The sequence below is a fragment of the Eurypyga helias genome, unplaced genomic scaffold (assembly GCF_000690775.1).
Source record: "Eurypyga helias isolate BGI_N326 unplaced genomic scaffold, ASM69077v1 scaffold24821, whole genome shotgun sequence".
Taxonomy (NCBI): Eukaryota; Metazoa; Chordata; class Aves; order Eurypygiformes; family Eurypygidae; genus Eurypyga; species Eurypyga helias.
Window position 1 is genome coordinate 1 of NW_010231852.1, and position 12,718 is coordinate 12,718.

Here is a 12,718-nt window from a genome sequence, read left to right on the forward strand (position 1 = left end):
GTCTCACAAGAGCAGAGTACACGGGACATGCAGTTATGGCATCGTCTCCCCTGGTTGGGAAACATCTTGATCCTTGCAATGGGGCAAGTCAGGTTTTCTCCCTTTTCCTTAACGAGCAAGTTCTCCAGGCAGCCGTCAGGACATGTTGCAATGTCGTACGACAATGGTTTAGTAATACTGAATTCCTCCCGCTCCCTCGCTTGTTCAGGAACCGGATCTTGAGAGGCAGACCGGGTGGTGAACTAGTCGTGTTCCTCTTTCTGTTAGCGTAGCTGATGTTTTCTAAAACACGCACGTGTGTGCCTCTGAGCTGCGTGAGAGCTTTTTACACTTCACTGTGTGTGTCACTCACTGCAGCGTTTTGTCTTTGGTTTTACTGGATTCCTTAGGTTTTTGGTTTGTAGGGCTTTATTTGTGCTAGTGTAAGATATGACTACAGGTATTTTGGTACAGAGAGATCTGGCTTTGATTTGCCTGTGCCCTGAGAAATGAAATATGTTCTCTTAAACACCTACTTCGAATTCCTTTAAGAAAAAGAAGTGGTTTTTCTGTCTAGGGATTATTATTTAAAACTGAAGTATTGTAATGGATGCCAGTGTTTACAGCACCAAAGTCCATTTCGGAATGCTGATCTCCTGGTAGGCTACATATAAAAGGTGGACCACTATCGAGTCATAAACAAGGTCCCTATGCAACTGATGCGGCCCAGAGCTAAGCATTCTGAGAATAAGCTTTCTGTAAGGCTGAGAAGACATTAAAAAATGCTGCAGTAACTCTTGGTCAACATAAACCAAAGAAATTGTGAAAACACATGCTTGAGTTGGGTTGTTTGGAAAGGGGGAGAGCAAGAGTAAAGTTAGGATTTGTTTCTTCCTTCTTGTGAAGCATATGGTTCTAGACCTTTTCTTCCATTTGAAGGGAAGGTAATGAGAACTGTAACATACATATGTCATAATGAAAGATGTCTATATGGCTGTATGTAGTGCTTAAATTTTATACAAGGAAGGAAACGTATAGTTAAATAATAACTGAGCAAGGTAGGAAAAGGTGTAGAATAACATTTGTTTTGCCAGTGGCATTTTACTTCTATTGTAAATGAAAAGACATAACATTTAAGAACTTAAGCCACAACTTCTGTTATTTCAAACAAAACCTAGTAAAGTGAGAATATCAGTTATGAATTTTAAATGTTGAATTACAAGCTGCTAGAATTCTCTGTTAGATAATCTTGTAAATACTGAAAAACATTCTACCTTGGAGTTAATTTTCCTTTTTTCTTTTAGTAGCAACCTGGAATACAATGACAAATGTGTGTTGCTTCTTCTTCCTTATCGTGTTATGCCTGTTTTCTGTAGGATAGATAAGCCCGAGGAGGCCTAATGGTTTAGTTATTGATTAACTATGTTACCAACATGGTCAGCACTTTGAATTTCAGGCATAAATGACCAAGAGTTTGCATTCACCTCTGATAACAAGTTGGGCGTGATCCCCAATCCTCTTCTGGTTGGGGGAGGGGCTGGCTTGCATGTTCTGTAAATATAAATAGAAGTGGGGCAAAGAAATACAAGTTGTTTCATTGAAATGTGGGGTTTTCTAACTGAAGCAACTGTTCAATAACCTTGGATAAACATTTATAAAACTGCTGTAGATGAACATCAGTAGTAATGTCTGAATAACTTGCTTGTTTTCTAATATATAACAGATACTCTGATACACTGCTATAAGGCAGTACTTAAACAGTTTCTTAAATACAAATGCTAAATATGAGAGTTCAGAACAGTTTTTTTGACTATTCTGTTTAACTTAATCCTTCCTGAAACAGCAGTTTTGAGTGCCTTGGATGAAGAAATTGCTTTAAACAAAGAAGTTATTTCAAATGTGTTGTGTTGGTATTTAAGAAAAATAGGATTTAGTCAGTTTGAAACAGTAAGGTGAGATTCCAGAACAATCTGTTTAGTGTCCTTACTGATTTTGGGGCCCTTATAGTAAAACTGACTCCTTGTAAAATAAAAACTGCAAAACATAATGCAGAAAACCTTTCTACTCTTTCACAATAGTGTAGGGTGGTACCTGTAACTAGAATCAGCATAGGCTCAGATATCTAGAGATGTGCTTTCCCTCACAATACCTCTTATCTGTCTTATCTGAAAGACTTTGGGTTTTGTCTTAACTCTGTAATGTATAGTTGGTAATCCTGTCAACTTTTGAATAACATGAATTGAATTTTGTATTTTAGGGTAAAATCTTTGGAATATCTTTTCACGCGTTACCACAATCACTTGTGCCAGAATATGGTTATGTTCCAAGGTAAATTAACACTGTATTCTTACTTTGCTCTCTTTATAGTACTGAACTCTTGTTGGAAGAGGTAACATAATATTTATTCCAGGCCTGCTAAAGCTTATGGGAGATATAAGAATAGTTTCAGCTGGGGAAGGAGGGATGCGGAAGTTAGATGGGGAATTCAGAGCCAGAGCTGTCATTCAGTTGTGTTTCTTTATTCTTCTTGTAATTGGGGAAAACTGTTCTCTATATAAAGTTTTGTCTGTTTATCATGAAACAGTTTTTCTGGAAAAAACAAGCTTTATTGAGTGTCAGAAGTATGTTACTGTTCTTTCCTCAGCTTTCTTGTTGATACTTGTGAATATTTGGAAGAACATGTTCATACTGAGGGACTCTTCAGAAAGTCTGGATCTCTTGTTCGTTTAAAAGCTTTAAAGGTATTTGCTAAAGCTTTTTTTTTTTTTTTAATAACCTGCATTTCACTTCATCATCTGCATGTTGTAGTCTTTGGTCTCTTTTCAGTCATATTCGCGTTTTAATATTGGCAGTAGACTGGTAACATTACCTGCTTTAGAAATGAGAGAACTTGTCCAGAAACTGGCAAACTTCATCTTTCCTGGCAAATTTTTCAGCTTTCCAGATGGTGGAAATACACATGTGACTGAACAAACTTATTAGCAGCTATGTGCACTGGATACTGTGAGGGCATTTGTTTAGCAATGCTCTCCCAGAAGGATGTGTACATGGGAAACCTGTAAATTAACACGTGTAGTCTGGCACCATGGTGTCCCTTTGTAGATACTGTAGGTTAGGTGAAACATGACAAGGCTGAAACTCAAAATGGGGAAGATGTGACTGTCTTTTCTGATACAGGCTAGAGGATTAATGCCTAAATTTAGGAATCTGATGGTATGTTGAAGACTTCAAATCATGTTTCTAATGAACAATTTCAGAGTAAGCTGGATCAAGGTGAGAACTGCCTCTCAGCTGCACTGCCATGTGATGTTGCAGGCCTTCTTAAACAGTTCTTTAGAGAGATGCCAGAACCCATCCTTCCACATCACCTGCAGGACAGCCTTTTTAAAGCTCAGCAGCTAGGAAACGAGAAGAAAACTGCAACTGTGTTGCTGTCGTGTTTGATGGCCGACAGAACAATTGACGCTTTGAGATACTTTTTCAACTTTCTGAGAACTGTGTCCCTAAGGTCAGTGTAAAGAGAGGGCTTGTAAACAGCTCCCAATTCCTTTAACAACTTCTCTTTCCAGGCAACTGCCGTAACTTTCTGTGAATAGCGTTTGACTTCTAAAATTGCTTTCTGCAGTCATTCCCTAGAATTCAGTCGTTGTCTTTTCTTTCACAAATCCAGAGTGTTTTCTTTATGAAACTTTGTTTTGCTGGAGACTTGACTTTTTTTTTTTTTTTCATTCTTTCATGGCTATATTCCTCATTCTTTTTTGGAAAGCAAAAGGAGTGACTGGTGAAATTAACATAAGCTAACTGATACCTTGCATTCCCCAAAGCTGACTGGGGTCTGTAACCTCCTGATTTCAATAACATAGTCATGTGATTACCTAGCCTGGGGTGCATAAGTCTACACGTTAATCTCAGTATGTGAGCAGTTAAGGGAATGACTCCATATATTTTTTTACCTGCATTTGTCTTTTTTTTTCCTCTCTCAATTGCTTATGCCCTGATAATCTTGGGGGGAGGAGGGGAAGAACCAAAAAAACCTCACCAAGAACAAACCGACAACTTTTTTTGTTAAGGTCCAATGAAAACAGAATGGATAGCAGTAATCTTGCAGTGGTATTTGCTCCCAACCTCTTGCACTCAAATGGAAATGAAAAGATGTCAGCCGGTACAGAAAAAAAAATTCGCTTGCAAGCTGCTGTTGTGCAAACACTTATTGACAATGCAGCAGAAATTGGTAAGATAAATCTTTACCAGAATCTTTTGTGGCACATGCTTTTGTACAGAGCTTTTCTTTTCAACTTTTTAAATAACTTAAAAATATTTCTCAACTAATTCAGGACAAGTACCAGAATTTATCTTGGAAAAGATTCCTGCAATGTTAGGTGATAATGCCTTTCAGTCTACTCCCTCACTGTGGGGCCAGGAAGATGGTGAAAACGAATCTCCCAGTGAATGTAAAAAGAGGAGGCACCAAAGTGTTGGGGGTAGGTATGTTGTGTGAAATTTTCAACAACTAAAATTGAATTATTTTGTGACTTTGGGTATGCTGATCTTAAGCACTTGCTTCTTCTGCAAGCAGAATAGATGCCTGGGAAATTTGTAGGGTTTGATTTGCAAAATCTAGGTAAGACTTCAGTAATCCCATCACTCTATTGTCTATTTAATCCGATTTTATTTTAGTGTGTCTGTTTACCAAAGAAGCTATTTTGCTTGTGTTCCAGATCTGTGAAGCCAGATTAATGTTCCAGCTTTTTGTTGAATAAGCTTCAGATCCTGTTGCAGAACACTAATAAAGATTTTTTTTTTCCTAGTTTTGAAATTATACTTGGAAACTCAGAGATATTGCATACTTTGACAAGTCAGGCTATGAGAAGGCAAGGATATAAATGGCGTGTTTGTTTTGAATTAGAGTAATTAGTGTTTTGAAGTGCAACTCTGAATTGGATTTTATTGGATGTTATGTGCTCTGATATGGATCTGATTTCTTTTGCAGTTTAGCTATTCAATAGGGTTGGGTTTCTTTGCCAAATATGGACAGTCAAATGTCATATTCTCTGTTCTTCAACCTCTTTGAGGAAATATTATGGAATATGTATGCTTGACTTGATTCAAATCCACTATACACTGATCTTTTATGTATTGCTATAAAAATATGAGTTTGTTTTATTATTAATTTATATTATTCCAGCTCATGTACTTGGAATATTAAGCCTACCAGCAATTGGAATTAAGGCTTTATTATTGTATAAGTTTAGCCAAGGCATGGGGGTTTTTTTTGTGTAACTGAAGAAGGGAGATCATCCTGGAATTGCAAACTGATAAATGTTTATGAATGTTAAGGATGAAGGAGCAGCAGTTAGAAGTTGTTAATTCTGTGGAATAGGTTCTGGTAGTAGGCAGCTTCTACTCTTTCTCCAGATGTAGTAAAACACAATATTACTACAATTTGTTTTCAAAGATGAGTTTTTAAAACCTACCTGATCTTTACCAGACATCATAAAAGTACTGCAGGCTTGCAGTTTGAAGTTTTGCTATGAACACCTGGAAATACAACTGTGGGTTGCAGTAGCACTTAATAAAATCACTTCCACTTTACACTTTTAAAAGCAGGAAAACCAGTAAAATTTCATGTGTATACTCTGCTGGGTTTAATTTTGCTTTAAAGGGAAAAAAAGAAACCCACCCACAAACAAAACCATGTAGTTCACAATACAGTTTTATTTCTTTTGCAAGACCAAAAATTCATACTTCTATTTGGGCCTAACTTCAAAGCTCTAAGAGCTTTTCAGTTTCAAGATGACTGTCCAGAAAAGTGAGAAAGTCTGTGGGACATTGAGAGAGAGACTTCAATGGATGCCTTCTGATTTCTTGTAGACAAAGCTAGTAGGTATATGATTTTTGAAAGATCGGTAGAATTTTCTACAAGAAACTTCTGCTGTCTGTGCATGAATTTTTCTTTTTTTCTTTTTCCTTTTTTTTTTTTAAGGAAAGTAGAATTTTTCAGCTGTTGTGAAAGCAACAAAAACTGTCGGTGAGAAGGTCTGGACTATAGTTTTCTTTGCATAAAACAACCACTTAAACTGAGTTGCTTTTTTTTTTTTTTGAAAGAATACAAGGTCAAAAATTTTTACCTTGTATTTTAAAATAGAGCGAGACAAACTTAAATATTTGATCGCTCGGTGTGTCTTGCGTTTCAGATATTGTTAGTGGAGCATTGAATAAACTTAAATCTCACAGAACACCCTCCACTACACCTCAACAAGACAGAAGCGGTAGGTATTGGTGTATTTCTACCAAATAAAGCTCATGCAGTATCTTCTGGATTTGTCAGCTATATTCCACAAATTTTTTTTAACTGAAGAACTAGACCTTGGTTGAAGATAAATGATTATGTTTAAATTGATTAAAACTTTGAATATAGATACATATTCATTGAGGATACTGCATTTACTGTAGTTCTTGGAGCAGCTACGATCACTACAGCGGTGGGCTGTGCAGTTCTAGGATTACACGACTGAACTCACGCTTTTTATCTAATGCACACTAAGGCTTCAGCGCAGTAGTGCAGCATTTTATCATCTTGGGAATGAATTTGCCAGGACTGAACAGCTTTCACTCTTACTCGGCCTCCTAAGTTTACAGAAGATAAACTACTTCTTTTTTTTCTCTCCTAATATCTGTGTTACCTTATTATTGTGTGGTTTTTGGATTTCCCTTTCCGATACTCTGACTTGCAGAAAGAAAAACCAAAATAAAAAAATCCCTAAGCTAATGCTGATTGCTTTGCCTGTTCAAAATGCATGCACTTTAGCTAAGTTTTACAACAATTTTCTTTCACAGTTTAAACCCAACAACAACTGTTTATATTTTAATAAACACTCAACCTTTTAAGCTGCTATTGTAAACTTGGTTTTCTTAATTTCAGTCCTTTCATCTGTGACGCCGGTGGTTCTTACTCCAAGTACCAAGCGTAAACTTCCACCTGATTGCTCTCAGGGCTTATCCAGCAAGAAGAGACGATCTTTTAAGCATAGTTTTGCTTTTGAGTTGTTACCAAGTAGCATTTTTAACAGCAGCTCGACACCAGCATCAGGTACCCTGCCTTCACTTTGTCTGAAGTTGTTGTTCACAGCTTTTAATTTAAATGTACAGTCTTTTGTTCTTGTTTAAGGAGTCTTGGATAGTCTTTGCTTAACAGTGTTCCTTGCACTATTCTCACATCTTAGTAAATAGTTTATGTTCATCAGTGACTGTCATGTTACATGGATTGAGGAAACGCTCAACAAGTTCCTTGTTTTCTGTTTTATTAATCTCAGACCTGCAATCCTGATGTCCTTTTATCTTTTCTAGTCTCTACATATCACCTAGGTTATAGTCACGTTTGTCTTGGCAGTTTTCATGGATTTGAGTGCCTATGCTTCCAACCTCTTCTAGCTGCCTTGTGTCTCCTAAGTACTTCAATAGGTGGTCTTAGCTCTATGTGAAATGTAATTGTTGCTATTATAAAGGTTATTTTTTTTTAATCAAAACACCTCATTTTCTCTAGATGATAAATAATCACAAAAATATATAGAAAAAGTTTTACTTTTGTTTGAGTATGCTTTAATACCACTTCATTCTACTAGAGTGCTTCCAACTCTCAGGTTCTTGTGCCAATCCTGTTTTAATTTTGTTTGGTTCCTTAATGTGCTGCCAACTGGTTAGAGTAAAAAGCTTCTAGATTGGTCATGTTTGTTTGCCTGAAGATCAATATTTTTTGTCCTCAATTGAGCGGTATAAAACTTAGTGCTGTTTGTTAAATCACTTCATACTCACCACGAAATTCTTATTTCTATGGATAACCAAACCAAAGCAATGATACTGTCTAAAGATAGTAGGAATGCATCTGTTTCATAAAAAGGTTAAATAGTAGAATAGCAACTCTTTCATCTGTTGTTGCTTTAAATGTTCTGGCTAATTAGGAAAAAAACCCCAACCCAACCCAAAAACCACACTTCAAATAATATTAAGACTGAATCTGATTTTTCTTATTAAACTCTTAAATTTGAGATACTGATCTAATGATAGCAGTTTGGAAACTTAATTGAGGTAGTGATAGCAGCAGCATGCAATCCAGCCACTCCTATGGATGCTACAAGCAACAGCTTAATTTAATATTATATGAAAGTGAAAATCAAAGTAACTTCAAGCCAGCAGTCCACAAAATACAATAAATAATAGGTTTTTAAACACTGCAGATTGGTTTGCTTATTAACTGTTAAGCCTTTATCTGAAAAAAATGTGACTATTAAGATCATGTAACTATGATTCCGTTCTTGTAGTTCAGTTTGAAGCAAGCCCTTGTGTGTCTCTTGAGTCATCACAACCTTCTCCGTCTCCTTCAACTGGTGGCGAAAGTCATCTGTCTAGTGCAGGGAAGAGAAGAAGTAAAAGACACGCAAGCAGAAAATTGTACAGGTAATTTGCCTCAACTCTCAAACTAAAGATAAATTGGAAAGGTAGGTCTGGACCCTCTGTTTAATGATACCTTAAAAGTCAGATTGAGATTTTACTTATCTTTATTGGTGTTCAATACATAATACATCTTTGTAAGCTTAAAATCACCAGATCTTCCAATGTGGCAAAATGGAGCTCAAAACAAGATCTGGTAGAGTCACCTCCTGGGCTTAAAAAAAGCTTGGCAAGAAGGCAACAGAAGTAGTAAAACTAGAGGAAATGACCGTAAGTGTGAGGATCTTTTCTCTCCTAAAAAGTTTGTGTCACCACTTCCCCTCTGTCCTCCCAGGGCTGAATCAGGAAAGACAGGTTGTTTTTCTCCAAAGATCAGCCGAAAAGAAATGGTTCGTAGGTCGCTACGTTTGAAGTTTGGTTTGGGGAAGAGCAACAGAGAAATGGTAAGTATTCTGCTTCTATCCCAGTCATCTCGTTACTGTGCAGATTTTCATCCTAAGTTTTGGGCACTGCTTTTCAGTACCAGGAAGGACTTAGTTGGTAATGGAGGGATCACAACATGACTGGACCTGCTATCAAGTACAAGAAGCCCTGGGTTTATTTTCACAGTAACAGAGCAGCTTGTACTGGGTTTGGCTGGGGGAGGGCACAGTTGGTCTGAACTGACCAAGAAATTATTCTATCCCATAGAATGTCATGCTCACCAATGAAACTGGGATGGGGGGGGAATTTTGGCAAAGTAGCCACTGCTCAGGGCCTGGCTGGGCATCTGTCCACTTGTGAGTGATTGCTTTTGCATCACTTGTGGGTTTGGGGAGTTTTGTGTCTGTCCACCATTGTGTGGTGTTGTGTGTGTGTGTGTCCCGCCCTCTTGCCCTTTTCAATTCTCTCCCTCATCCTGCTGGTGAGTGAGCAAGCAAGCAGCTGGATGGAAGCTTACCTGACAGCTGGGGTCAACCCACCACACTTGTGATCAGTAGATCTCAGCTCCTGAAATTCTGGTACTGCAGAGCCTATGTACAGAATTGCTATGTTCCAAGTGGGGTTAAGCCTCCCTTACTGTGGGTGGGTTGTTCCCTACCTAGGTCTACAGAGAATCAAGGGAGGATGAAGTGTAGCCAAGAAAAGTCTGCTATGGCTGATTTGCATAGCCTTTTCCAGGAGTTTCTTCTGTAAATGAGTTCCAAATTATAAGTTTGTATGAAAGTAATTAAAACCTTTTTTTCAAGAATATTCTATCGGGATGTGCGGTTGGTAATAGATCTGAAAATATTGGAAGGCGTCTTGCAAGTCAGCAAGGTTTGGAAAGCAGAACGGAATGTGCAAAAAGAGATGTACTCTTCAGCCCATGTGTCAATGAAAAATTCCCTAAAAAAGGTAACTAACAATATACTGGATTGGGAGAACTTCTTGTTTTGTAAAACAAAAGTAACATTATGGGTAAGGGTATAAAAGCAATAGGATTAAAAGTGGTTCAAGCTAGTAAGACAAAACTTCCTTGAATGTTAGTGGCTCCTGGGCAGGAAGAATTGGTTTAAGACAGGCTTCTTGTGTTTCTAGTCTATTTTAGTGGTTCTCTGCTGTTGGTTAAGTGAGATACGGGATTTCAGTTTTTAATGTTAGAACCTTTTTCAGATCTCTGAAACTTAAGAAAATAATGGTATCTTTAAATTCAGTGCTGCTTTTGGTAATTAGGCTTTTAGCAATAATTCTGCCTATAATGATCATGGAAATTGCAAGATATTATCCTTAAACACTGTGATGTTTACTTTAAGGTTCAAAGAATGTAAGCAAGTCAGAAGAAAACTTGCTGACTCCCAAATGTCACGACAAAGTAGTTCACCGAATGTCATGGAATAGTCCTGCTGTTACAGATTTTCAAGCAATCAGCAGATCTGCCAGGACACCCTGAAACAGGAATCAGTTTTTCAGAATCTGTTTTGATACTTGGAAAGCCGCCAGCTGTTCCAGATGAACTCAAATCCACGACTTTAAGTAAACAAGACAACGGCTTGGAACTTCTGCTCTGTGAAGAGGAAACTAACTCAACTGCAGAGACATTACTGAAAGTTAAGCAAGCCTTCTCTGCATCTGGTAGTAATCTTCACAATCTGATAGGTGGTACAAAATCTTCCTTCTCAGATGTAGCAGATGAAACATTAAATGAAACTTTGCATCTCACAGGGCTCAGCCCAGAGAAAAAATTGTTAGATGAAGAAGTTTCTGAAAACGTAGCAAATACAAAATCCAGAGAGATGCTGCACCAGTTTAATCAATCTTATGCTACTGATAACCAGCAATCAGAAAAAGATGAAATTAAAGTTTTGGAGAAAAGGAACTTCAAAACTTCCATTGAGATTGAGCTTAAGGTCCCGAAACCAGATACAAAAAGGGTTATAGAACTTCCTGTGCCTCAGGTTCTGGCCAGGGAAGACCAGTTGACTGTTCAGACCAGTTCATCAAAAGATGACTTAAACAAATTAGATTGCTTCGGAAGAAGCCAGGAAATAGAATTAACAGACTCACAAGCAGGTGAAAACCATAAGGTAAAAAGCTGTAATTTGGAAAAAGTTACTGCTAAACTTCCTGTGGCAGGACAGCTTCCTACATCGCAGTTGCCTAAATCCCAAAATGAAGTAGGCAACCAATACTTGCAAGCTGAAAATTCTGATAAAACCATAACTAAAACATCAACTGTTTCTGACCACGGGAAGGTTTCTGACCACATACAATGGTTCAACAAGCTTTCATTAAATGATCCCAGTTCTGCAAGCAAAACTAAACCACCTCTGAAGTTTCAACGTACTCCCGTTAGACAGTCTGTAAGAAGAATGAATTCCTTATTGGAGGCCAACAGACGATCTGTAAGTTCTCAGCTGCTTAAAGCAAGTGGTGTTGGTTCACCGCTTGTCAAGTCTTTGAGCTATGATTCTGCACTGTTCTCCTGCACAGAGAAGTCCTCAAAGAATTCTGTGGCTTTGCCACTCAGGAGTGAAAGTACATGTGACCAAGTTGCTCTATCTCATAAGCAGCTAGACTTAACATCCAAATCTTGTTGCAGACTGCCAAATCCATCAGACAATCCTGATGTTTCTGTCAGAACTGCTGGAATCCATGAACAGAAAGTGCTTGTTCATCCATCAAAATCTGTTCTAGAAGACCTGACCAATCATGAAGCAGTGAAGCCCAGTTTAAAAGTTAATGCAAATATGAACATTCCAGGTGTTGCTCCAGAGAAATCCACAATCACAAGATGTGCTCCAGGAAAAGAAAGAGTTTGTTATAGAGGCTCTCCGAAGAATCCAATATCTAAAGTGAAACTGCTACCAACTGCAAAACCAGTAGACTTGTAAGGTCAAATACGATGGCTAAATGGGCGTATTGTAACTTGGTTAACCTTTGGAAAATATAAATTTGTACTTTTTAGCTCTAATGTGTGTGTTTTGTTTTAACTGTACAAGTCACAGATTTCTACAAACAACAATTTTTTTGTTATGGTTATCTTCATTTACTGAAATGCTAGTCAGTTCATCCAAATCTGACTTCTAAAACAAAAATCACCTGATTTTACACGTCTGTGTTAGTTCTCATATTCTGTTATCTCAGCTTCTAAAAACATGCGGCATTTCCCAAAACAATTTTTGTGGTATTTAGACTAAGTACCAAGTTTTAATTTTCTTTTTTTTTTAATCAGACACTTAAAACTAACAGATGTGGAAGAAAATATCTTGATGCTAAATAGTGGTAATTAAATTTATTTACTTCTTAGTTTTAAGTAGCACTGTTTTGATAAAAGTTGGACCTTACAACGGCTCTACTTCTCTTGAGACAATGGTTTTCATTTCTGTTGGAGTAAATTGGGAGCATATTTTCCTTGTTGGGTAGGTAAATGAGTATTTTTGACATGTGTACACACACACTGGAGAATTATTAGAACACATGCAAAATGAACGTGCAGTTTATTCAAGAAGTGAAAAGTCTTAGAACTTCATCCAGCAATGTGTTCTGCACTAGGTACCAAGCATGTTCTGTGGGGAGCAGTAAAGTGTTGTATCTTAATATGAAAGGATGCTTTTAACTTATTTTTGGAGTAATAGAGTAGTGTAACTAGATGGTGCAAAAGCAGCTTTTAGATGCTGATAATACTGCAAGAGACGAATGTAAGAAGCCAGAGTGTGTTAAAAGTTGATTTGCACAAGCAAATGTTTACATCTTTTGGAATTAAAACTGTTCGTGTCTGTCATCAGTTGTAAAATTATTTAAGAGTAAACACTTGAAGCTGTTCATTAGC

The 12,718-nt window shown here is 37.4% G+C and overlaps 1 protein-coding gene across 1 annotated transcript; it reads left to right on the top strand.

Moving 5' to 3' along the window:
• The first annotated feature begins 2,242 nt into the window (after window positions 1–2,242).
• Window positions 2,243–11,780, top strand: ARHGAP11A (Rho GTPase activating protein 11A). The gene is given in 12 exon segments (XM_010161245.1): window positions 2,243–2,307; window positions 2,624–2,720; window positions 3,237–3,487; window positions 4,050–4,210; window positions 4,314–4,460; window positions 6,174–6,248; window positions 6,902–7,069; window positions 8,298–8,433; window positions 8,762–8,870; window positions 9,657–9,804; window positions 10,203–10,320; window positions 10,322–11,780. Coding segments are annotated over 10 exon segments (2,688 nt in total). The 5' UTR covers window positions 2,243–2,307; window positions 2,624–2,720; window positions 3,237–3,320.
• Window positions 11,781–12,718: the final 938 nt, after the last annotated feature.